The following is a 27523-nucleotide window of genomic DNA, read 5'->3' as shown; positions in this document are numbered from 1 at the left end:
TCCCAGCACTAAAACTTTGACCTGAAATGATCTTTTTCTTTACTCCCCCCCCCCCCCCCCCCCTAGTGCTGAATACTACACAGCAACGTACAGTGCATAGTTTAAGTAAATAAGTTACAGCCATGAAACAAGTTAACAATGTCTAGCTGAAAAAAAAGTCTCTCTGATTGGCTGTACACAGCAAGATACTTTCACCAATTTGTCAGAATAATAGTGACTGCTATTGCTGCTGTTCTGGGGGAAGGGGAGGGGGGAGGGGACCACCCATGGATACATAGTTGCTTACTGCATGTAGTTATGTAGACGAAATAAATTTTTGGTCATGATGCCTTTGGTGTGCCATATTGATATTTACCACATTTATACTGGCATATTGGGGCAATAAAATAATTTTTTTTCCAAAAAAGCTGAAGGTGTAATGTTCTGAGATATTCAAGATCAAAAATGAAGATAAATGTGAAAATTCTTAGAAACCCACTGTGTTGCATTTCAATGTAAAGCTCTACTCATTAGCTTTTCAATTAGACAAATTTCATTACTATATCAGAATCTGAATTATAATCATTTATGCTGACACCCAAACCTCCAGATGTCAGACACTCAGATAGCTACCAAACATTGTATGTCAATCAAGTATCAACCAAACCTCCAATTTAGTTTGTACTATGTGCTGTGATCCAGTAGAACGGGCATAAACATTAATTAGAAGTACAAGAAAATCACTACTGTGAGCAACTAATACGTACAGCTTCTGTGGGGAAGTTAGTAGAGCGTTAGATCATTGTACCAAGGGTCCTGGGTTCATACCCTAATGATGACAACTGTTTTTTTTTTTTTTTTTTTTTTTTTTTTTTTTTTTTTTTTTTTTTTTTTAAATGCATTATGTGTGAAAGTGTTATATGGGACTATTAATACTTCCATGTGTGTGATGCAATTGTTTCGTTATTCTAGTGTTCTGACTGTTTATACTTATTCTGTGGAATTAGAAATGCACTAGCTGCTTCATCATGAGTGGTGTATGTTCTGTTACATATGTCCAACAGAACATGTTCTGTTACATATGTCCAACAGAACTCCATGCACATTTATACAAATGTGCCTCTACAGGTTTGCTTCTCTCAGATAATGAAGCGAAAAGAGAGAGCCAAAAGGGCATTACTATGATTCCGGAAAGTCCTTTTACATGTCATGAAAATGTTCTCCCATACAATAGTTTCACGATAAACAGTTAAAACAAATTGTCTTCAGTGGTGCCTGAATGAGGGATCTTTGGTACAATGACCTAATGTTCTACCGTTCACCCACAACATCTAAAAAACTATGAATCACAGATATGCCTTTCCTGTGCTCCATAGTTCTAGTGTTCCTTTTAATTACTGTTTATACATGTTCTACTGGACGACACACAGCATGAACTAAATCAGCATTTTGGTTGATACTCTATCTACATACAACGTTTGATAGTAATCTGAGTATCTGACATGTGGAGGTTTTGGTGTGAGGCAGACACATGCAAATTTCACAGTATTTCCAAATTTCGCAGAACTGCAACTTTCATAATTGTCACAAACCTCAGCAAACTGGTAGTTTTCCATCTCTCGTCTGTATCATTGTATGCACCAAATTTGAAAAAAATCTAAGATGGTCAGGTGGAGAGCTATGTTGAATTGACACAGAATGACCCAAATGTAAGATGATCCCTATATTAATCTATTAAACAAATTAAAAACACAGACCTCAGCAACAATCTGTGAATTTAAGATGATCCTGTATTTTCTGAGGCACAAAGTTGGAAAAAAACCTCATCTGACAGTTGGGTAAATGTAGTTCATTAGAGCCATATCGTATGATAAGCAGTTACATTTCTGTTAGCAAGAGCATATATGTTTTTGTAGCTAACGTAAAATCATCAGTAATAAGCCTATCAAAAATATTATGGGTCTCAGACGGAAGGACATGGCCAAGAAGTGGAGACAATGCCAGTGAGTGAGATAGTTAACAGACTGATATGTTATAAAGCAAGAAAATCTTAACATCTGCAGTAACCACTGCAAATTTATTAACAATTTAGAAGACAACTTTAAGCCAAGTCTATATATGGTATCACAAAACTTACGCAGAAGTCCTATGGAACAGTGCAATGAAATGAGTTGGTCCAAATCCTAGAAATAGTTATTGTCAGTGTATTTTGGAATGATAATTTAGAAAAGATGAAGGTTTGCATCAGTGATGTGAGGATCCTTCAACAGTTTCTAATTACAGTTAACGGACAAGACCAAGAACTATATTGAGAGAGCACATTAATAAGTAACTGTCAGATCTATAGGTAATCTGACATCAGTAACAAACGGCATTTGCCGGTAAAAATAAAACTGTAAATGGAGACTCCCAAGTGAAAGACATGTGATGTTTAATGGTGGCACACAAAGAATAAAGTTGGATGTTTTTCTTCAAACTACAATACCTATAAATAAGCTGTTTTCACTATGTATTTTTGGCTTTCTACAATTGCCCTGTAAGTAAGACCTCATTGAAAAAGCTGAAGTCCTAAAACCTTTCAATCTACTTGAAAGTCTTTCATGTTATTGTCAACACTAAGGGGTAATACACTTACAAACAGATACAGGGTACACACACACACACACACACACACACACACACACACACACACACACACACAAATAGTAAATATTATGCAAATACCAGATATAAATATAGGCACCACAGAAAGATTTTTAGAGCCAGAAGTGGTTTCCATGAACTAATTGCAGCTTCTCACACAAACTGAGTACAAATTACTATCTTATAATATTGCAAACAAATAAAAAATTTTAATTCTACTCACAAATTAACAGAATACTACTCCATACACAGAGCTAGTTGTCTAACACTCAGGAATGAACCAGAGTATGATGATTAAATGAGAAAATAAGTACAAAAATCATGGTGGCAATCTAATAAAAATGCAAGTAACAGGGAAGACAGGCCATAAAACAGGGTGCACATTATTCCTGTACTATAAACACTGTGCAAGACGGAGATGGCACAAATCGAGAATTTGAAGATTCTACTCCAATGATAATAAGGATGGCCCGATAAATCTTTCCATATAAAAATTGAAAAATGTGTGTGTGTGTGTGTGTGTGTGTGTGTGTGTGTGTGGTGTAATCCATCCAATTATCCAGTGTCATATATACTTTCTTATATATTTAACACATACCTGTTTGTTTGGGAAGCATCGAATGCATCTTGTCTGGTATTTTAAACTTGATTCTCTTCTCTGATGTACATAACCCATATTACGCAAGTCCCAAACATACACTTTTCGTCCTGCTGTTCCAACAACAAATTTTTCACCACACAAGCTCATTGTAAATACCTGGAACACAACAGAGGGTGCAATGTTAATGCACTGTAGAAAAACAAACTGAAGCTTAGAGTTAATAAATAAAATGACAATTCAAATATTCAACATCTCTGAAGTACAGTATCTGAATTATTCAGGAATATTTTCTGTACGAGAGAGAAGTGTTTCTGCGTCGTCACTGAGAGACAAGATGTACTTCCCAGAAAGTGTCAGGTCACAGCAGTTGCCTGAACTGCTGCAACATCAAATTAGACACTAACGTACCCTCTTAAATAAAAGTAATGTTTAGTTAAAACAAGGCGCCTGTCTTTCAAAGAGTCAGGTTGGGAAGGGGGAGAAGGTGGAGTTGGGAGGAGGTGGAGGGGGGGGGGGGGGGGGGGGGAGGGGTTAGGAGCATGTAATCACATTTAATCAGCTGTTAAAATGTTAGAAACAGACCATCATATCAGTGTTAAGAGACCTTGTATTCAGTAACATTTACATTTGAATTCCACCATTTTTTCCTAGTTTCCTTAATTTACTTCATGTATATCTCTGATACTTTCTTTCCCAAATTCAATTTGTTTATCCATTTGTGTTACTGTTTCACTGTTGATAACACTTGACTCCAACCAAAAGTAGGGTAATTATCCATCCTCATGAATTAAGGAAATAACTGTGGCTTCACTTACTAAACAATTCCACTGATTTTCCAATGCAAATCATTTACAGAAATCACAAAAAATCCAGTACAGTCACACTAGATTTTGATCCAAAATCCCTTATACAAATATCTGAGTATGTTTTGCTGCATCACTTTGCTTCATCACACAATATTTGAGTAGGAAGCAGAAAATGGAATAAAAATATTCAACAAGACTGCTAGTGACTGACGTAACAAGGTCATAGGTCATATAAACTTTCTGAACTGTTAGTTGTATATAGATCACTCATGTGAGTTTACTGCAGCCACAGTTAAACTAAGGTAGTGCAGGGAGTGGGGATAGAGAGAGGAAGGAGAGAGATAGAGTGGGGAGAGAGGGGAAGAAAAGAGATAGAGAGGGGAGAGAGGGGGGATAGAGAGGAGAGGGGGAGAGAACGGGGTGGAGCTACTAACTCAAGTTTTTAAGAGTCGACCTAACTTCCTAATTTAGCAGCGGGTACAAGGTGTGTGTGAGGAGGGGGGAGGAGGGAGAAAATTTGGAAAGCACTACAATAGCCTTGAGAAGTACAAACTGGAACATTCACTACACACTGGACTGTGCTGTGAACCATCACAGCAGATTGCAATTGGCAGACCAGAGCTCAAATGTAGATCTCATAAACTGAGCTATTGTGTGTAATGCTATATCAACTTATCAAACTAAGAACGCAACTCTACTAGACAACTTAAAACTTCAGTCTGATTTACCTCCAGGGAATGCCCTAACAGGCTTTCTACAATCAATTCCAGCAGCAGCAGCCACATTTTAAAATAGTAAGAGAGTTTGCCGTGTATCTAATGTACTAATTAAACAATGGAAATACCAAGACAAAATGTAACAATATAATGAAAAGGATAGTTGCTACTTACCATATAAGTGAGATACTGAGTTGGGCAACCTACACACACCCCCACACACTCATGCACACACAACTGGCGCACGTGCCCGCGCACGCACGCACACACACGACCACACACACACACACACACACACACACACGACCACACACACACACACACACACACACACACACACACACACACACACACACACACGACCACAGTCTCTGGCAGCTGGAGCCAGACTACATCCAGCAAGACATTACGGGAGAGGCAACCGGGCGGGGTTAAGGAGAAGGCCGGTGTGGGGAGGAGGAATAGCAGAGTAGGGATGGGGGATGGTAAAGTGCTACTGAGAGCATGCAGGGACGAGGTGGAGACTGGGGCAGCTAGGTGCAGTCAGAAGGTTGGACAGAGGGAGAGGGCAGCGGGCGAGAGGTTAATGGAAAAGGAGAGAAAGTAAAAGACTGGGTGCATTGGTGGAACAGAGGGCTGTGTTCTGCTGGAATGGGAACAGGAAGGGAGCTGGATGAGTAAGAACAATAACTACTGAAGGCTGAGATCAGGTGGGTTTTGGGAATGTAGAGAGAGAGGGAGTTCCCACCTGTGCAATTCAGAAAAGCTCATGTTGGTGGGAAGGATCCAGATAGCACAGGCTGTAAAGCAGTCATTGGAATGAAGGCAGTCATGTTGGGCAGCATGCTCAGCAACAGGATGGTCTAGTTGTTCCTTGGTCATAGTTTGTTGGTGGCCATTCATGCAGACAGACAGCTTGTTGGTTGTCATGCCCACTTAAAATGCAGCACACTAGTTGCAGCTTAGCTGACATGACTGATTTGACAGGTAGGCCTGTCTTTGATTGGATAGGTGATCTTTATGGACATTTCTCACTTCAGGGCACGATGAGACGTAGTCTAAACTCTAGCAGAGAATGTAATTCAGTTGTTCCAGTGGTACCGAGTCATGAGAGGAATGCTGCTCTATGGCTGGACGGTGGGACTTTGGGAGGTTTTGGGTAACTAGAAAGATAAGGCATGGGAGATCTGCTTTTGTACGAGGTTGGGAGGGCAGGTACAATCTGTAATGGCCTCAGTGAGACCTTCAGTATATTTCAAGAGGGACCGCTCATCACTCCAGATGCGACTGCCACAGGTGGGTAGGCTGTGTGGAAGGGAATACTTGGTATGGGATGAGTGATGCTGTCAAAGTGGAGGTATTGCTGGTGATTGGTAGGTTTGATATGGACAGAAGTACTGATAAAACCATCTTTGAAGTGGAGGTCAACTTCGAGGAAAGTGGCTTGATGGGTTGAGTAGGACAAGATGAAGTGAATGGGGGAGAAAGGTGTCGTGGCTCTGGAGGAATGTGGATAGGGTGTCCTACCCCTTGATCTAGATCACGAAGATGTCATCAATGAATCTGAAGCAGGCGAAGGGTTTGGGATTCTGGGTGTTTAGGAAGGATTTCCCTAGATGGCCCATGAATAGGTTGGTATAAGATGGTGCCACATGGGTGCCCATAGCGTATCTTGGATTTGTTTGTAGGTAATGCCTTCAAAGGAGAAGTAATTGTGGGTGAGGATGTAGTTGGTCATGGTGACTAGGAAGGAGGTGGTTGGTTTGGAATCTGTCAAGCCTTGGGAAAGGTAGTGTTCAAGGCAATGGACATTAGGGATGTTAGTTTTATGCGGGGAGGCATCAATAGTGACAAGCAGGGCACTGTGTGATAAAGGGATAGGAACTGTGGAGAGTCAGGGGAGGAAATGGTAGGAGGATAGGATTCAGGTAACACGCTGAAGGTGTGCTCTACGAGATCAGGAATTCTCCACGTGGGGGCACAGTAATTGGCCACAATGAGGCGTCCTGGGTGGTTGGGTTTATGCAGGAAATACGGAGAAGGTGGGAGTGTGGGGAATGGTAGGGTTGAGGAGAGAGAGGGACTCCAGGAGAGGTTCTGGGGTGGGCCTAAAGATTTGAGTAGAGACTCTTCTTTCAAGGCATTACCTACACATGTCTGATGTATGGCTATGGGCAGCCATGTGGTACCATCTTATGCCAACCTATTCATGGGCCAGCTAGGGAAATCCTTCCTAAACATGATCTGGATTGAGGGAGAGGACACCCTATCCACACTCCTCCAGAACCTTGACACCTTCTCTCCCATTCACTTCACCTGATCCTACTCAATCCGTCAAGCCATCTTCCTCAAAGTTGACCTCCACCTCAAAGACAGCTATACCTGAATAGTACCTCTGTCCATATCAAACCTACCAACCATCAACAATACCTCCAGTTTAACAGGTGCTACCCTTTGAATAGTAGGAAGCCCCTTCCGCACAGCTTAGCCACCTGTGGCCATCGCATCTGGAGTGATGAGCGGTCCCTCTCAAAATATACCAAGGGTTTCACTGAGGCCGTTACAGATCGCAACATTGTACAAAAACATATCTCTAGTTACCCAACACCACCCAAAGTCCAACCATCTAGCCAAAGAGGAGCATTACCCTCATGACTCAGAACCATCCAGGACTGGAGCTACTGAACTACATTCTCCACCAGGGTTTCAACTACCTCCTGTCATGTTCTGATATAAGAAATGTTCTGCCCACTATCCTTCCTACTCCTCCCAGAGTGGTATTCTGCTTCCCACCGAACCTAAACAATATCCCTACACAACCTCTGTTCCCTACCTTGTGCCTCATGGCTCATATTCCTGCAACTGCAAGACCTGATCCATACATCCTTCCACCACCACCACCACCTACTCCAGTTCTGTCACAAACATCACAGTCTATCCCATCAAAGGTGGGGCTAAATGCGAAACCAGTCAGGTGATCTACAAGCTAAGCTGCAACCACTGTGCTGCATTCTACATGGGGATGACAACCAACAAGCTGTGTCTCCATGTGAATGTCCACTGACAAACTGTGGCCAAGAAACAACTGGACAATCCTAATGCTGAGCGCACTGCTCAACAAGACTTGCTTCATTTCAATGTCTGCTTCACTTCACAGCCTGTGCCATCTGGATCCTTCCTACCAACACCAGCTTTTCGGAATTGGACAGGCAGGAACTCTCCCTGAAATATACCCTACATTCCCATAATACTCCGGGTATCAATCTTTGCCACTCACTGTCCTTACCCATCTAGGCCCTTCCCTGTTCCCATTCCAGAACTACACAGCCCTCTATTCCACCAACACACCAGTCTTTTTACTTCTCTCCTTTCACACTACCCCCCCCCCCCCCCCCCCCCTGCTATTGTGCAGACTGTGAATAGCTACCCCACTCTGCATTCAACCCTGTATGCTCCCAGCAACACTTTACCATCCCCCACCCCTACTCTGCTATCCCTCCCCCTCCACTCCACAGCCTTCTCTTTACCCCCACCTGGTCCCCTCACCCTTAATGGCCTGCTCCTCGCAGTCTGACACCAGCTGACTGCCACTGTGGTGTGTGTGTGTGTGTGTGTGTGTGTGTGTGTGTGTGTGTGTGTGTGTGTGTAATTTTGACAAGGCCTTGATGGTCGAAAGCTAACTGTGTGACAATCTTTTTGTTGTGCATGTCTGTGACTCAGCATATCCGCTATACGGTGAGTAGGAACTATCCTTTTATTATATTGTTAATGTACATAATTACCAGTCTTTGATGGTACCAGGGATGTTGTAATGATACATTAAATGATTCATTGTTGTTGTTGTCGTCTTCAGTCCCGAGGCTGGTTTGATGCAGCTTTCCATGCTATTCTATCCTGTGCAAGCTGCTTCACCTCCCAGTACCTACTGCAACCTACATCATTCTGAATCTGCTTAGTGTATTCATCTCTTGGTCTCCCACTACGATTTTTACCCTACACGCTGCCCTCCAATACTAAATTGGTCATCCCTTGAGGCCTCAGAACATGTCCTACCAACCGATCCTTTCTTTTAGTCAAGTTGTGCCACAAATTACTCTTCTCCCCAATTCTATTCAATACCACCTCATTAGTTTGTGATCTACCCATCTAATCTTCAGCATTCTTCTGTAGCACCATATTTCAAAAGCTTCTATTCTCTTCTTGTACATACTATTTATTGTGCATGTTTCACTTCCAGACTTGGCTACACTCCATACAAATACTTTCAGAAACGACTTCCTGACATTTAAATCTATATTCAATGTTAACAAATTTCTCTTCTTCAGAAAGGCTTTTCTTGCCATTGCCAGTCTACATTTTATATCCTCTCTACTTCGACCATCATCAGTTACATTGCTCCCCAAATAGCAAAACACCTTTACTACTTTAAGTGTCTCATTTCTTAATCTAATTCCCTCAGCATCACCCGACTTAATTCGACTACATTCCATTATCCGCAGTTTTCTTTTGTTGATGTTCATTTCATATCCTTCTTTCAAGACACTATCCATTCCGTTCAACTGCTCTTCCAAGTCCTTTGCTGTCTCGAACAGAATTACAATGTCATCGGCAAACCTCAAAATTTTTATTTAGTCTCCAGGGTTTTAATTCCTACTCCGAATTTTTCTTTTGTTTCCTTTAATGCTTGCTCAATATACAGATTGAATAACATCGGGGATAGGCTACAAACCTGTCTCACTCCCCTCCCAACCATGCTTCCGTTTCATGCCCCTCGACTCTCATAACTGCCATCTGGTTTCTGTACAAATTGTAGATAGCCATTTGCTCCCTGTATTCAACCCCTGCCAACTTCAGAATTTGAAAGAAAGTATTCCAGTCAGCATTGTCAAAAGCTTTCTCTAAGTCTACAAATGCTAGAAACATAGGTTTGCCTTTTCTTAATGTAATTTCTAAGATACGTCGTAGGGTCAGTATTGCCTCACATGTTCCAGTATTTCTACGGAATCCAAACTGATCTTCCCCGATGTTGGCTACTACCAGTTTTTCCATTAGTCTGTAAAGAATTTGCGTTAGTATTTTGCAGCCATGACTTGTTAAACTGATAGTTCGATAATTTTCACATCTGTCAACACATGATTTCTTTGGGATTCGAATTATTATATTCTTCTTGAAGTCTGAGGGTATTTTGCCTGTCTCATACATCTTACTCACCAGATGGTAGAGTTTTGTCGGGGCTGGCTCTCCCAAGGTTGTCAGTAGTTCTAATGGAATGTTTTCTACTCCTGGGGCCTCGTTTCGATTTAGGTCTTTCAGTGCTCTGTCAAACTCTTCACGCAGTATCATATCTCCCATTTCATCTTCATCTACATCCTCTTCCATTTCCATAATATTGTCCTCAAGAACATCGCTCTTGTATAGACCACCTATATACTCCCACCTTTCTACTTTCCCTTCTTTGCTTAGAACTGGGTTTCCATATGAGCTCTTGATATTCATACAAGCGGTTTTCTTTTCTCCAAATGTCTCTCTAATTTTCCTGTAGGCAGTATCTATCTTACCCCTAGTGACATAAGCCTCTACATCCTTACATTTGTCCTCTAGCCATCCCTGCTTAGCCATTTTGCACTTCCTGTCAATCTCATTTTTTAGACGTTCGTATTCCTTTTTGCCTTCTTCATTTACTGCATTTTTATATTTTCTCCTTTCATCAATTAAATTCAATATTTCTTCTGTTACCCAAGGATTTCTACTAGCCCTCTTCTGTTTACCTACTTGATCCTCTGCTGCCTTCACTACTTCATCTCTCAAAGCGACCCATTCTTCTTCTACTGTATTTCTTTCCCCCATTCCTGTCAATTGTTCCCTTATGCTCTCCCTGAAACACTGTACAACCTCTGGTTCTTTCGGTTTATCCAGGTTCCATCTCCCTAAATTCCCACCTTTTGCACTTTCTTCAGTTTTAATCTACAGTTCATAACCAATAGATTGTGGTCATAGTTCACATCTGCCCCTGGAAATGTCTTACAATTTAAAACCTGATTCCTAAATCTCTGTCTTACCACTATCTGAAACCAGTAAGTATCTCCAGGCTTCTTCCATGTATACAACCTTCTTTCATGTTTCTTGAACCAAGTGTTAGCTATGATTAAGTTATGCTCTGTGCACAATTCTTCCTCTTTCATTTCTTATCCCCAATCCATATTCACCTACTATATATCCTTCTCTCCCTTTTCCTACTTATGAATTCCAATCACCCATGACTATTAAATTTTAATCTCCCTTGATTGTCTGAATAATTTCTTTTATCTCATCATACATTTCTTCGTCATCGGCAGAGCTAGTTGGCATATAAACTTGTTCTTGTACTACTATTGCACACTTCTAATGATTAATATTAACACAGTCGTGAATTAAACATTGTGATCCTGTTATCTTGGCAACGAAATACGAGTTGACACATCTTCTTCCTCAAATAATTTCCTTCAGCAATGTAACTCTTCTTCTCAGTTGGAGAGGGAGAGTTACGTTATGGCTGTAACAGGACTTTATTTTTATGATGTATATGCTGTAATATTTTTGTTCTTTTCTGTTACACGCAAGCACTCAACTCTCTAAAATGTAAGGAAGTCTGAATGGAAAAGAATTGAATATCAAAGAGTTACAAATTTACTAGCATAACAATTGTTGCTATATACAGCAACAGGTAAAGAAATCAAAATCACTCAATGCTTTTAAAATAAGTAGATCCACTTCAGTTGTAATAAATTTCCCACGCACTACGACCTCTTTTTTCCCTTAGTTAGTCAGATCTTTTAGATTTTTTGTATTTAAAGTTACAATCTGTAGAAATTCTGCATGATGGCGTACAACTGTAGTTAAGCACATGCCACAGGTTAGTGTATCAGTATCTGTTACCCAAGATACTTTTTGCTACACACATTAACGAGCAGCAGACATAACCTCTGAAATATTTTCAGTTGTATTATGTGAAACTGATAAGGTTTTGGAAAGTTATTGTCCCTTATTACAGTTGCAACTCACCAGCAATTGCTGAAAATGGCACAGACTAAATACTGTAAATGTGAATATTCAAACTGTTAATAGCAAGTCTGCCAGCTTGAACACAACTGCTGGCTCACCTGTGGTGAGTAGTATTATATTACTAGCTGAAACAGATGCATGTACAGTATCCAATAGTATTACCTCTAATTCTAATGCTCAAGTTTTAATACTATGAATTTGAATCCAGTAATTTATCCAGATTCAATTATCTCTAGCTCCATTATTGGAGTACATAACGTAACATCAGCACTCACAAATGAATCTGTTATTACAGTGCAAAATTCTCTTTCACTGATTTTGTAAAAATTAGAAAGCATGTCCATTGACTTTTCAAAACAACAACAATAAGTCATTAATAGTAACCTATCCTATATGAATTATTAACAAGACACTATGTCTAATGTTTATCCTACTTTGAAACAACAAATTGAGAAAGTCAGTGAACAAGTTTCGAATCAAACTGAACAGCTGAAAGCAGAAGAGGCTAACAACTTAACAGAAGTGTTAAGATCTGATTTGGATCACACAAAAACCAAAATTTTAGGTTTCCAGGAAACCATTAAGGGCCTCTCTGAACACGTAAAAAATCTGTCCCAAAATTGTTTTGACATATTGCAACTGGAGTGAAACTGCCTGAAGCTCACAGTGTTGTGCTTAGAAAATCGGTGTGCTGAGCTTGAAAGCAAAATAGAGGAATTTCTAAAGGGAAAGGGTGATTGAATTACTGAAAAATTCGAAGCAGGGCTAAGGAAAGTGATGGATCAGACTGTCACTGAGGTACTGCTGAACAGGGCTGTCAAGAGAAAACTAACTTTTGTGAGGAAAACATTGACTCACAATCTGCTCAAATGGCAACTAGAGGTTCAAGATAGATTAACTAGTCAAACTGATCATGTAGAAAAGGAATGAAATACTGTAAAATGGCAAATTGGTGATAATACATCATTTACACTGAGGTGACAGAAGTAATGGGATAGTAATAGGCACATATACAAATGAAGACAGTATCATGTACACAAAGTATAAAAGGGCAGTGCAATGGTGGAACTGTCTTTTTTACTGAAGTCATTCATTTCAAACTTGATTATGGCTGCACAATGGGAATTAACAGACTTTGAAAAGGGAATAGTAGTTGGACCTAGAAATATGAGACATTCCACTTCGAAAATTGCTAGGGAATACAGTATTCTGCAGTCCACAGTGTCAAGAGACTGCTAAGAATACCACAGTTCAGGCATCAGCTCTCAACAGGAACAATGCAGTAGCCATCGGCCTTCACTTAACTACCGAGAGTAGCGGCGTTTGCTTAAGAGTTGTCAGTGCTAACAGACAAGCAACACTGCGTGAAATAACCACAGAAATCAATGTGGGACAAATGTTGTTAGGACATAGTGGCAAAATTTGGTGTTAATGGGCTATGACAGCAGACAACCAATGTGAGTACCTTTGCTAACATTGATAACAGAACGACATTGCCTGCAGTGTCTCTTCATCAATCTCGATAAAAGACATAAACCTTTGAGATTTTCAATTCCTGGAATGGATGAACTGTCAATGTACAAAACTATATTCGTAGTGTGCAAGTCCTAATCGCACCTGACCAATTTTTAACAATGAATAAAAAAAGGGACACTTCCAATAAAAGGTCTAAAAGGTATTTAACAGTACCTGCCCATAGAAGAAGGCATAAGTGCAGCTTTTACAGAGGTTAGAAGCTGTACAGTGACTGTTAGTCATACTATTGAAGTTTGCTCCAAAATAGCTGAAGGTTAATACACCAGGTATTGATGATTCTTTGCATTCACTTTTCTGCAAATGTTTGACTAATCACAAATCTGAAATTTGTTATTTGTTGAGAGGATTGTGGATCAAAATGTCAGCATGTAACTTCTTATGGTACGGATGGACCTAAACTTTTCTTTTAATCTCCATATATTTGAGAGACTTAAGCTGTTGCAACCAATAACTGAAAAGGAAAGGAAAAGCAGTCACAATTGAGTAACCACGATATAGCCTCATCAAACTGTTCGACTACAAGTATTTTTCATATTCTCTGTGAAATGCTATGATCGCTCATAGAAATCCCATACAAATAGGGTAATAAAATGTGAAATGAGAAAGGTACTTACTAGGTTATAGAAGGTAATGAGCAAAAGTATGATTAAAATTCCTATATTTTAAACAGTGTGTTCAGGGTAAGTATCTTTTATCGAACAAGCTGCATTGCATAAAGGACTTAAAAAAAAAAAAGTAAAAAAAAAGGTAAAAATTGACTTTGGTTTAAGGTACTTTAAGTGGTTATTATTATTATTATTATTATTATTTCTTTCTTATCTCAGACGTTATGTCTGGTCAGAAGTAGAAAGTGACGCGGATCTTGATCAATCGTGACTTCCTTTTAACTGTACGGTATATGTTATATTGCATTTAGGAACTTTCGGGTAATTGAACATGTATCAATAATTACGCATTTCTGTAGTTGTATATATAAGTTTGGATGTAACTGTATTGCATTGATGTACTGGTGGATATTGTGTGGTATGACTCCTGTAGTTGATAGTATAATTGGTATAATGTCAACTTTATCCTGATGCCACATATCCTTGACTTCCTCAGCCAGTTGGATGTATTTTTCAATTTTTTTCTCCTGTTTTCTTTTGTATATTTGTTGTATTGGGTATGGATATTTCGATTAGTTGTGTTAATTTCTTCTTTTCATTGGTGAGTATGATGTCAGGTTTGTTATGTGGTGTTGTTTTATCTGTTATAATGGTTCTGTTCCAGTACAACTTGTATTCATCATTCTCCAGTACATTTTGTGGTGCATACTTGTATGTGGGAATGTGTTGTTTTATAAGTTTATGTTGTAAGGCAAGCTGTTGATGTATTACTTTTGCTACATTGTCATGTCTTCTGGGGTATTCTGTATTTGCTAGTATTGTACATCCGCTTGTGATGTGATCTACTGTTTCTATTTGTTGTTTGCAAAGTCTGCATTTATCTGTTGTGGTATTGGGATCTTTAATAATATGCTTGCTGTAATATCTGGTGTTTATTGTTTGATCCTGTATTGCAATCATGAATCCTTCCGTCTCACTGTATATATTGCCTTTCCTTAGCCATGTGTTGGATGCGTCTTGATCGATGTGTGGCTGTGTTAGATGATACGGGTGCTTGCCATGTAGTGTTTTCTTTTTCCAATTTACTTTCTTTGTATCTGTTGATGTTATGTGATTTAAAGGGTTGTAGAAGTGGTTATGAAATTGCAGTGGTGTAGCCGATGTATTTATATGAGTGATTGCTTTGTGTATTTTGCTAGTTTCTGCTCGTTCTAGAAAGAATTTTCTTAAATTGTCTACCTGTCCACAATGTAGGTTTTTTATGTCGATAAATCCCCTTCCTTTCTGCTTAATGTGAATCTTTCTGTTGCTGAATGTATGTGATGTATTCTATATTTATGGCATTGTGATCATGTAAGTGTATTGACTGCTTCTAGGTCTGTGTTACTCCATTTCACTACTCCAAATGAGTAGGTCAATATTGGTATAGCATAAGTATTTATAGCTTTTGTAAATAAAATAGAAAGAAACTTCCACATGGGAAAAAATATATTAAAAACAAAGATTCTAAGACTTACCAAGCGGGAAAGCGCCGGCAGACAGGCACAATGAACAAAACACACAAACACACACACAGAATTACTAGCTTTCGCAACCGATGGTTGCTTCTTCCCACATCCTTTCGTCTTTCCCTCTCCTTCCTGAAGAAGCAACCATCGGTTGCGAAAGCTAGTAATTCTGTGTGTGTGTGTGTTTGTGTGGTTTGTTCATTGTGCCTGTCTGCCGGCGCTTTCCCGCTTGGTAAGTCTTAGAATCTTTGTTTTTAATATATTTATAGCTTTTGTTTTGTTTCTTGCTGTCAATTCCATTTTCAGTATTTTTGTTAGTCTTTGTCTATATTTTTCTTTTAGTTCTTCTTTAATATTTGTATTATCTATTCCTATTTTTTGTCTGTATCCTAGATATTTATAGGCATCTGTTTTTTCCATCGTTTCTATGCAGTCGCTGTGGTTATTCACTATGTAATCTTCTTGTTTAGTGTGTTTTCCCTTGACTATGCTATTTTTCTTACATTTGTCAGTTCCAAAAGCCATCTTTATATCATTGCTAAATACTTCTATTATCTTGAGTAATTGGTTGAGTTGTTGATTTATTGCTGCCAGTAGTTTTAGATCATCCATGTATAGCAAATGTGTGATTTTGTGTGGGTATGTTCCAGTAATATTGTATCCATAATTTGTATTATTTAGCATGTTGGATAGTGGGTTCATAGCAAGGCAGAACCAGAAAGGACTTAATGAGTCTCCTTGGTATATTCCACGCTTAATCTGTATTGGCTGTGATGTGATATTATTTGAATTTGTTTGGATATTAAGTGTGGTTTTCCAATTTTTCATTACTATGTTTAGGAACTGTATCAATTTAGGATCTACTTTGTATATTTTCAATATTTGTAGTAACCATGAGTGGGTTACACTATCAAAAGCTTTTCGGTAATCAATGTATGCGTAGTGGAGCGACCTTCGTTTAGTTTTAGCTTGATATGTCACCTCTGCATCTATTATCAGTTGCTCTTTACATCCTCGTGCTCCTTTGCAACAGCCTTTTTGTTCTTCATTTTTAATTTTGTTCTGTGTCGTATGTTTCATTAATTTCTGTGTAATGACTGAAATTAATATTTTGTATATTGTTGGTAGGCATGTTATGGGGCGGTATTTAGCTGGGTTTGCTGTGTCTGCTTGATCTTTAGGTTTCATATAAGTTATTCCATATGTAAGTGTATCAGGGAATGTGTATGGGTCTGCAATGTAACTGTTATTACTATTATTATTGAAATGAAAGGGAAACCTACAGTTATTTCAAGAATAAAAGAACAGTGTGGATTGAAATACAAATATGCGCATGAATGTAAAAGATGGCAGCTCAGCATACCAACAATGTGTGATGGCAAATACATCCCCACCTGTCTTGGAGGCCTGCTTACGATTTGGCGTTACAACTTGGTGGTGCACTGGAAGCCATGGAGCAATAATGTCAATGCCAAACAACTGAAGATCATAAATGATAACTGTCATTCTGTCAGTCTCCTCTGAAATGTCAAATCAGTACAGTAATTCATGTTGTGATCTAGTTCAAGTTACAGATTAAGAGAGATCTGTTCACCCACTATTGTAAAGGCATTTATAAAACAGGAGTTGTCACAAAAATGACTACGTCATTTAGTGGAACTAACATATTAGAGCTCTCTTTCGGCACCTGCCCCACTGCAAAAGCTGAAGTGTCATGGCAGGGTCTCGTAGCACTGCATAGCAGGTCCACTACACAAAATAATTTGGAGAACTGTGACTGCAAAGTACGAAGTAATTATAAGATAAAAGTTAGCATACATATAAACCAGGCAATGAATCGTCAGCGGAGTGGAACATATTGTAACCCATAACCAAACCACTGATCTGTAACGCTATACTCTCCCATCTGATGCTATTATACAAGTCTCCTCTACCTGCAGAAACTGACCACTGCAACTGTTTACTGTGTGCATAATACACTAACTTACATAATTATGGTTCCCACCCCTATTAGGTTTAATGGAACTTTCATTATTAAATGTAAGTTGTTTGATTACATAGTGCGTGGACTTTATCCACCTTCATCATCAGAAACTATCCCATGTTAATTCCTATTGTGGTTCACTATCCAGAACTGTTGCTGTCTGTGGACTAACAGACAATTTTAATTTGTTCCTATATAACTTGTGTTCAATAAATGACAATAGCTCTAACTGAGCATTGGAGATGACAAGGTTGTAGTTTTGGTTTACCAATGCCGGATTCCTTGAGCTTTGCATCAGGACTTGCTCACACACTTAAGTAATTCACTATCTTAGTCCCCATGTTGTTGATTGTCATGGATTCCTCCTTTCACCTCCCTTAAGTCATTCACCTCAAGCAGAAAACAACAGCAGCCATGGATCTTTGCTGCAATACAGGATGCACTTGCACAGCCTACTCAAATAGCACCCAAGGAGGCCACCAAGATTAAAGACCCCACCTGTCAGACGGATCCCAATCAATAGTGTCACATGCCATCACTTCATGAAATACTGTGGAGAGGTTTGGAATACAATCCAGGACAATGGTGAGAAGACTGATCATCACCACACAGGCGTGCATTAGTGGCCTTAGCAATGGAGGCAGGTGGCTGATATCAAAGGATATACAATATTTCCCATACCACACTGATACTTGCAAAATGTTGAAGAAATTTGCACTGTTGAATGTATGTACTTAATTTTATATTGGTCGGACAGATCAGTCATTAATTGCCATAGAACACACTCATGTTCTGTTATTAAAGGTTCACATTTATTTAGCCAGGTTTTGAGTGCAGAAAATTATGATGTACAGCTTAACCTTGCAACCACATGAAATGACACTGAAATAACAAAAACATATACTTCTAATTGTAGTATTTCTCTCACGTTTGAAAACTACAGAATATTACAAGCTCCTGTTCCTCACTTCAGTAATTATTTAACACTGTGCTGATATGCACACGGCTGGAATTACATGTGTTTACAATGATCTTTCCTCTTAAATAATACAAATATGAAGTACTTTACCTGATCCATTAATTATATCAAAGTGTGTGCTAATATTTTTGAGATATAATTAAATAGTAATTCCTAACTATTATTCTGACAACCGAGTTGCAGTCACTTATCAGACTAAGCACTACAGCCTTTTCCATTCTCTCCTTTTATTTCAAACAATAGTGCATAAAAAATAATAATAAAAACACTTACGAACAGAGTGCTTAGAAGCATACACCTTTTTTTAGAAGACACTCAACTCAGTAAAAAAATGATGATCTGCATGCACTGTACCAGTGAACATACATGACTAAACTTTGGTGGCAATGCTAAATTAAACCATGACATCCAACTACACTACTCTGAGAGCTTCCTGCAATTGGAGCTGTACTTCAAGCCTAGATGGAAACACAACTTATGTCATGTGTAGAGAGAAATTTCATTAACTTTATGAGCAGAAGTGCTTACCTTGTCTGGTTGCGTGTAAGTACCTACACAGCGTGCACTTCTTGGATCCCACAATTTAGCAGAAGCATCCCAGCTTCCTGTGAGTATTGCATTCACTTCTGGTGAATATTCTACAGCTCTTATTGCATTGTCATGGGTTCCCACAATGGTTTCTAAACAACAATCATGTAACATAGCAAATTGTCTCAAACACTTTTTTTCATTAATGAATTAAAACATGCATCATTAAGTTTTAAAAAGTAAGTTTTATATATACTGAGAAGCCTGTTACTAAATCATAGTCTGATGCTATTAATATATGAAAAACAAGAACATTAAAATGATCCTTTAAAGTATAAAATTTATTGACTGAAGCAAAAGAACTTTAGGAGTATAGATAGAGCTATTTATGCTACACAAAAAATGAAAAGGGACGGACCTCTTGTCAGAGAATTAACATTTTCAGTACAAGCAAAAACATTCAAAGGTCTAAAATCTTTATTTCCTTTTTTTATTATAATAATTTGCTTCATTCTGTACATGTCTGAATCAATTTGAAAGTTGTTTGAAACTAACATGAGTCAATAAAATCATTAAAAGCATTCTATCTCAGTCTTTGCGAAACAGACCTCTGGATGCTTTATACAAAATAGTATCTCTAAAGTTTTAAACAAACTTAGAGGGCTCAGAATAGTTTTTCGTAAAAAAGAACATTTTGTACTTAAAGTAATGCCAAGCAAGACATGCGGTCTCTTTTTATATTATAGTTATAAATACTAATATATATTGCTAATTTGCCATTGGCCATAACACAGAATGAAAACACAAATACATTTCCAAAAGGAGACAGTGTGGGGTTAATTAATTCTTCTCTGACTGGGGCCAATTTGCTCGATTTTAAATTTATGTATACTACAATGTGCTGAAGGTGTGAATGAGTTAACCACACAATATGTAATGATCACTTTAAAAAAATCTGTACCATTTAGCAAATAACATTTCAAGGCTAATATACAAGCAGGATTTGTTTATTTAATATGTCCAATTAAACAATGGCAATAAAGTGAAACTTTAAAATGCCTTATCTCAAAACACTTTTTCCATCACAAATACTCCACCTATCATAACTCACTCAAATTCACAGACTGACCTTTCTTTCTCATTGTTGGAATCTAACACTGAACATAAAAATTACAACTCAAAATCCAACATTTTCAACACAAGGTCTCTTTTCACTTTCTACCTCACAAATAATAAAATTATCTGCTAGCAAGTGGGACAGGGAAGATGATACTGATATGTTGAGGAGGACACAGGATAACTATGTCTTTAGTGCTGGTATATTACTGTTTTCAGGTGAGTCTGGTTAAAAGAAACCAACTTAAAAAAAGAGCCCTTTGTCTTTCTCTTCGTTCAGAAGAGAAATGAAACAATGATAAACACAAAACAAGACAGCAGCAAAAAGTGATTGGCCTGTCTCTGAACTAAGACAGGATGAGGAAGACCCTCTGAAACACACTAAAACCTCTAGCATAAAAACTTAGGTTGACACAAAACACAAAATTGAAAATTGTAAAAGTTTTACCACAATACAGATGTGCTCTTGTGAGAATATAGAATGCACCACATTAAAGTAAGACTTGCCAAAATGTCTATGCCAGCACCGGTCTCAGCACCAGAACAAGAAGCTACTTGTGATGGGGCAATCTCCTATACAGACGGATAAATAGGATTTTTTCTTCCATAGACACAATTGATGGAGAATAATCAGACACAGCAGTCAGAAGCACGCTAGCATTATCTGATGGAATGAGCTTGGGTCTTTTGGCCCTGTGACTTTTTCAGTTCTTTGTATCTGGTTTGAAACTGGAAGATTATCTGCTTGAGAAACTTTTTCTTGATTTCCCACATATACCTGTGTGGAATTTGTACTGGTCTTCAGCTTACTGCTGCTTTGATCATTTGCAGATTGCAAAATATGCATGACTAAATTTACCTCAAGTTTTTGCTGGCAGGAGTACTAGCAAGTACTAGTGCTAGTTCTAGCTTCCGCTGACAATGTTTGGGTACAAGAGTTCCTTACCTCTATTAACTTTTATGATGCAACAGTAAACAACACTGCAAACCCTGGAGGCAGATAGGCTTTTTTCACTTTTGTATGTAAAATTTCCTTTGTAACATTCATATCCTAGATTCCCCCCCCCCCCCTCCCCCCCTTTCAATGAAAGCGGAACACCACAACTCCAGGCAACTCTCACTCTCTCTCTCTCTCTCTCTCTCTCTCTCTCTCTCTCTCTCTCTCTCTCTCTCTCTCTCTCTCTCTCTGGCAGGAAAAAGAATTGTCAGTTGTTCTGATATTTGAAGCATGAAACATGGTGTTCAAGGAAATAAAAAAAACATTCGTGCAAATAATAGTATAAGACTACAGGGATGTGACTCAACCAACTCTCAATGGATAACAAACAGCTCTAAAAATATTTATTCTTAAATCTACAACTAATGCACAAGCTGAACCGAGTGGAAAGATGGAAACTTAACCGATTTTCACATAAATGACACTTTGTTATCCAACATTATAGAAGATGCTAGCTACAAACCTCTGCATGCAAATTTCCGTAAAATATACATGACAGACAATATTGAGGTTGACAAATGAATGTATAAATCTCCTGGTGAATATTACAAGTAGTGCATAGTTCATTGACCTACGAATTGCAGCATAAAGTTACAGAATGAATCTTTCACACTGCAGCACTGTGAAGTGCAGGGAAACTTCTTGACAGATTAAGACCGTGTATTATACCAGGTCTTTAACCCAGCTCTTCCTTTTCACAAGCAATGCTCTCACTGACTGAGCAATCCAAACACAAATCAAAAACCACCTTCACAGCCTTTCTTCTATGAGATCTAGCCCAGCAATTTATGCAGAAGAGCTTACGTGAAGTTTGGAAAGTAGTAGATGTAACAACAGAATGCTATGATATTAATTTAGGATTGGCTCAATCAGTAATAACATTACCCTCAAAAGGTAAGGCACTGATTTCAAGTCCAACTAGTCCAACTCCAGTAAACAATTCACTCTGATTTTCTTAGCACAAGGCCGTTTCCTTCTTAAGTAAGACACAGGTTACACCCGAAATTTCACAGTTTTGTGAATGAGAAATCATTCTCCAGCTCAGCTGGAAATACAGCGAGTATTAATAGTTTGAATTCTCTTTCCTCTGTTGAGAACACCATGCTTACATACTTTGAGACAAATGACTCCCAAGCCACATCATGTCTGTCCACAAATAATAGCTGACCAAGTTCAGTTACATCAAAGAGGATGATAAAACATACAATTTTGAATAAATCTGTATTGTTGTTGTACAGTACAACACTGAAAATATTTGAGTTGCTTTAGTTTACATGACTAAAGCCTTTCATCAATTTACATTTTCATTCATAAATAATAAGAAGTACTGCTGTATGGACTGTGTAACTCGCCGAGTTGCTGCAGGCCGTAAGCCCAGGTAAAGGAGGGGGGGGAGTTATCACGAAGCTCCAAAATGGACGCCAAAGTATAGGCCCTATAGGACTGACAGTTCTGGTTGTGTTACAAGTGAGTAATTACTTCAAAGCAAACTCAAGCTATGCAATAGATTAGGGAGGAGGACAAGACATTATGCTGAAGATGAATTGCAGCACCTAGCAAATCCTTAAGAGTCTCACAAATTTAAACCAATGCCACAGACTTTCTTGGCAACTTTAAACACAAACTCATTAATGCATGCTGGCAAGATGAAACAACTGACTAAAGCTCTCCACCACAATAAATTTCTAGTAATAGATTTCAAGAAATTTGCTTCACATGGGAAGAAATCTTTTAATCAGGTGAATATGGTTTCTTTAAGAGCAAAGTAAAAAGGAGAACGATGATTAAAACTGCAGTTCTCAGCACACTTCACGTTGTCAGTAACAAAATCCTTAAGTCTGTCTGAACTTTGACCCCATAAGTGAGAGACTGTTTACCAACAATATGCACTTCAAACAAAAAAGATACTTTTACTAAGGTCCATGCACCAACAAACAAAATAATTAGAAGGACTTTGAACAACAGAGCAATACTGGAATATGATGTATAACAGAACGGCGAACATCTTGAAATGTGAAGATCTTACTTGGTAACTTTAATGTACAAGTTGGACAGGAACCAAAATACAGAATAGGGTGCTAACTGGTACATAGCAAAACCAACAGAAGTGGAAAACAACTTGTTGAATTAAGTGCACCTGTCCAGGAAGCAAACGGCTTGATGATTAACCAAAACAACAGGAGGAAGATTCCACGTAGAGCATACTGATTTGCCTTTAAGAACAGTCCGGAGATAATGTCAAAGTTAAAATGGCGATAAATATAAACTACAACCCCTACTTTCAGTAGTAAAGTTCAGACTCACAGCTCTTAACAGAAAGAGCAACACAACAGGTTTGTCCCAATTTGACAGGAAGACAGTAAAAGTAAATGAATTCAAAGAGAGCTCTATCACTAGAGAATGACTTCAAAAATATAAAATGTTGTTTGGTATAGCCTGCAATGAAACAGCAGGGAACAAGAAGAGAGAGAAAAGTGTGGCAGAATGACAACTGCAGACAGGCACTGAAGCATCATTTAATCACTTGAATGAAATACCTACAGGAAATGGGTATATCAGTGGCAGACATGGAAAAGCAATACATCTTTGGCACAGCTGTAGCAAAGTTTGGGACTTTCTGATATGAGAAACAACCAGTTTTTTGTTTTGTTTTGTTTTCGGGTGCAAAAACAGCTAAGACAAACAAGTGGTGCCAAACGGTAAGATGAATGCCATGCTCAACACAGCACATCGATAAACATATGGTATAAACAAAAAATTGAGAACTGTTGTTATGATTGTAAGCTCGCTGGAGTGCCTAGATGACTAACAAAATACATAAATAAAATTACAAAGCAAAATTCTTTGTATGTAATTCACAGCATAACACTGCACCCAAGCTGTACCCAGCATATAGTATAGTACCATGTCATCAAGCAACAAACTCAGGAGCAATAGCTGTGTACGTACCAGAAAGCTAAGACACAAAGAAAAGAATACAAACTTTCATGAGAAAATCACACTAACAGGAATCTCTCATCAATAAGGACAAAATGAATGTTCATATGCCTGACACAAGGTACACTGTTGAGTTGATCAACTTTACAAACTAAACAGGTATACCTAAAAATTTACTGCACAAGTCACCACACAGTAATGTTTTTTAAGATTTTTCTTCTGTGGAAACAACAAGAAATCAGTTCACTGTGCGGTATTAACTAAAACTAATCAAGTATAATGGGCATCATATACACACAAAAAAGCAAATATTACAACTATGAATTTGAAAGCAAAGTTATGATGTTTACCTGTATTACTGTTGAAGTCATACATCTTTAAAGTGTTATCCAAACCACCACTATATGAATGAACTGCATCCTGTAATTCAATAAAAACATATATTTCAATCAGTTTCATGTATTAGATGTAATTAACAGCATGTCCTTTACTACAGAAATGTTACAGCATAATTGTATTGGATACACACTCACAAATTTTGTTGTCCGACTTGCAAAACTGGAGGTATTTCCTCCTGAAAAGTAAATTCTCTAGAGTATTGATTAAATTGATGACGTTGCAATACTTGGCTTAAGAATGTTGCAATGCTTGGTTCAAGGAAAGAGCTGGCATGATAAAAATGACATAGTATACATTGACAGATCTCACAGTGTGGAAAAATGCAAATTGTTAGTACCTATAGTACCTAATGAGGGATAGCAGTCTCTTCAATCTTGGTGATTGACTGATTTGGCTTTGTAACATAAGCCAACATGGCCTTGCTATGTTGTGACTGCAAACAACTGAAAACAGTCATTATTTTGCCTGAGGGCATGCACCTCTATTGTATGATTCAATACAATGGTATCTTCTTGGGTAGAATATTTCGGAGGTAAAATATTCCTCCATTCGGATCTCTGGGCAAGGGCTTCTCAATATGATGCCTTCATCAGGGAAAACAAAACTGGCATTCTACAGGTTGGAGCACGGAATATTACTCACTTAATGGAGTAAGTAGTAGGTTAGAGAATTCAAAAAGAGAAATGGACAGGTCAAAGTTAGAAACACTGGGAATTAGTGAGGCATTGTGACGGGAAGCAAAGGACCTTTGAGTAAACGTTTAAAAGTACAAATTCAAATGTGGATAATGCAGGAATAGGTCTAATACTGAATAAGGAAATAAGAATGCTGGGAAGCTACTATGAACAGCCCAGTGAACACATTTCATACCCACCATAGATGACAAAGCCAACACCCACCACAGTAGTATGAGTTAATATGCCTACTTGTACCGCAGATGAACAGACTGAAAGAGTATCAACAATGTAGGAAAAGATAGATTGCTACTTACTGTAAACAGGACACATTAAGTTGCAGAAGCACACCTGCATGCTTGCTCGTGTGCAATCCATCTTTTCCAACATTATTGATATTCCTACCTGGAGTTTCCATTGTTTGAGACTGAAAGAATTTATGATGAGATAAAATAAATTATTGAGATAGTTAAAAAATAAATTATTCAGAAAATTAAGGGAGACAAAAATTTCAAAGTGATGGGGGACTGGAATTCAGTAGTATGAAAAGGAAGAGGAGGAGGAGGAGGAGGAGGAGGAGGAGGAGGAGGAATAGCAGAATACGGCCTTTGGGGAAGAAATGAAAGACAAAGTCGCGAGATACAGTTTTGTACACAGCTTAATTTAATGATTCCAGACACTTTCTTTAAGACTTGCCAAAGAACACGGCATACAAATAAGCAAAATATTTACCACTAAGCAGAGATTCACCAACTCCTCACCATCCAATGAGTGGATACAAAGAAAAAGATATTATGAAAAACTTAGAACTTCTCTATTCAGATGATCAGATGACATCCACCATATGATTGGAAACAGAATACACTCGCTTCCAAATTGTATGGCATGGACCTCTCCATTACATTAGGGAGAAATTCCCATGTCACTTTGATCGTTTGTGAAAAATCCTCATGCACTTGCGTCAACCTCTCAAACAGATAAAGGCACATCATTACCTCATCTGAAATTGTGTAAAACGGATATGTTCCCAAAATAACATATTGTCTGATGTAGTTAAGAAAGTCCTTGTTACCTCATTACTGTATCTCACATCACTTTCCCGGCTAGTGAAGTTGACTTAACGCTCAATGCGCAGGCCCATATATTAATACAACAATAATGAGACTAGTATACACTGATAGTATGAATAACAGATAATTGAAGAATATGCAAGAATTGGCTGAGTTTTTGAGAACAATCTTTTTCCCTTGTGAAATGGTTCCATGTAAATCTTCCAAGAAATTTGGAGGCTGGCATGTGTTTTACCCATGAATATGTATATGTGGTTGTTCAACCTTAAATAACTCAGGCAACTGAAACAGCTGTGTCATCTGTTCCGCAGTCTATAACAAAACAACTGTGTCAAATGCACCTTTCCATACTACTACTTTTTTGAAATGTGCATATCTTATGTTCTAAAAGGAAGTTTTTGGAACTGTTGTGATATTTAGTAATTGTCAATCAAAATTTCATTTATTGTATTTTTTCTTCTATTATATTTTTAAAATCCATTTCTTTATATTGTCTCTAACAACACTAATTATCCTATGAAATGAGATTTGTTAGTTTTGCCAGTTATCAGGAAGTAAACTTATTTTTGGTAATGCACGAATTATTCGAAAAATCCATTATATATAGCACGACACACAGTCATTCACTCTTTATGAAACATGTTTGTATTTCAAATATTTTCTACATAAAGTACAGTCCAATTGCATTGACATCCATGAAACTCTGTACAATCGAAATATTACAGCCTTGTTAACTTTGCTTTTTCTGGAAGTGTTGGAGAGAGGAAATCTGTGAGAAAGGTTCTTAGAGCATGGACATGGCGGAGTGAAGTCAGGGACTTGTCTCCAATGTAACTATGTAATATGCATTTATAAAGATTCGACGATATATGGAAAATGTTTATTCAAGACTGTTTAGATTTTGATTATGATGAAATTCAGAAAAGTGCTTAATTTATAAGTTTGTACTGTTACATTATGAAAGTGGACTGAAACTGATTATCAAAATAATTGCTACAGAAATGCATTACACAGAATCATCGCTATTGGAGACAATATTTTCTTTGTAAAACATGTCAAAACCTCAACCCCTTCAGAGAATATATCCTGTTTAACTAAAAGGACGAGCGGAGCCATTAACTATGAGATCAATAATTCAAGACGAGTATAATTTTCTAACTACTCTTTATTGGTACAGTCAACAAAGGCGCTGCCTATGCATAGTCACTGTTCTCATCCATCATTAATTGCATATGTTTATGTCAGCTACTTCAGACAGAAACATTATAAAAACTTCAATTTCTATTCTTCTCATTATTATCAAGAGTATTAGTCTGTGGGCACAACAGTGTTAGAAGACACAAACCTAGAAACTTGATGATTGTAACCGATTGCACTGCCTGTAAGTTTCATTGGTGCATAAAC

At 38.0% G+C, this 27523-nt stretch overlaps 1 protein-coding gene across 2 annotated transcripts in view; it reads right to left on the bottom strand.

Moving 5' to 3' along the window:
- LOC126266967 (mitotic checkpoint protein BUB3) overlaps positions 1-27523 on the bottom strand; it is a 67215-nt gene that overhangs the window by 23810 nt on the left and 15882 nt on the right. For both annotated transcript variants that reach the window (XM_049971694.1, XM_049971695.1), the window contains exons 3-5: positions 24327-24396; positions 18927-19078; positions 3221-3379 (exon numbers count right to left, since the gene is read on the bottom strand). In XM_049971694.1, coding sequence (XP_049827651.1) covers positions 3221-3379; positions 18927-19078; positions 24327-24396 — 381 coding nt within the window. The remainder of the gene's footprint in view (positions 1-3220; positions 3380-18926; positions 19079-24326; positions 24397-27523) is intronic.

The sequence above is a fragment of the Schistocerca gregaria genome, chromosome 4 (assembly GCF_023897955.1).
Source record: "Schistocerca gregaria isolate iqSchGreg1 chromosome 4, iqSchGreg1.2, whole genome shotgun sequence".
Classification (NCBI taxonomy): domain Eukaryota; kingdom Metazoa; phylum Arthropoda; class Insecta; order Orthoptera; family Acrididae; genus Schistocerca; species Schistocerca gregaria.
The sequence above is the reverse complement of the archived record's forward strand: the minus strand, read 5'-3'. Positions and strand labels throughout refer to the sequence as shown.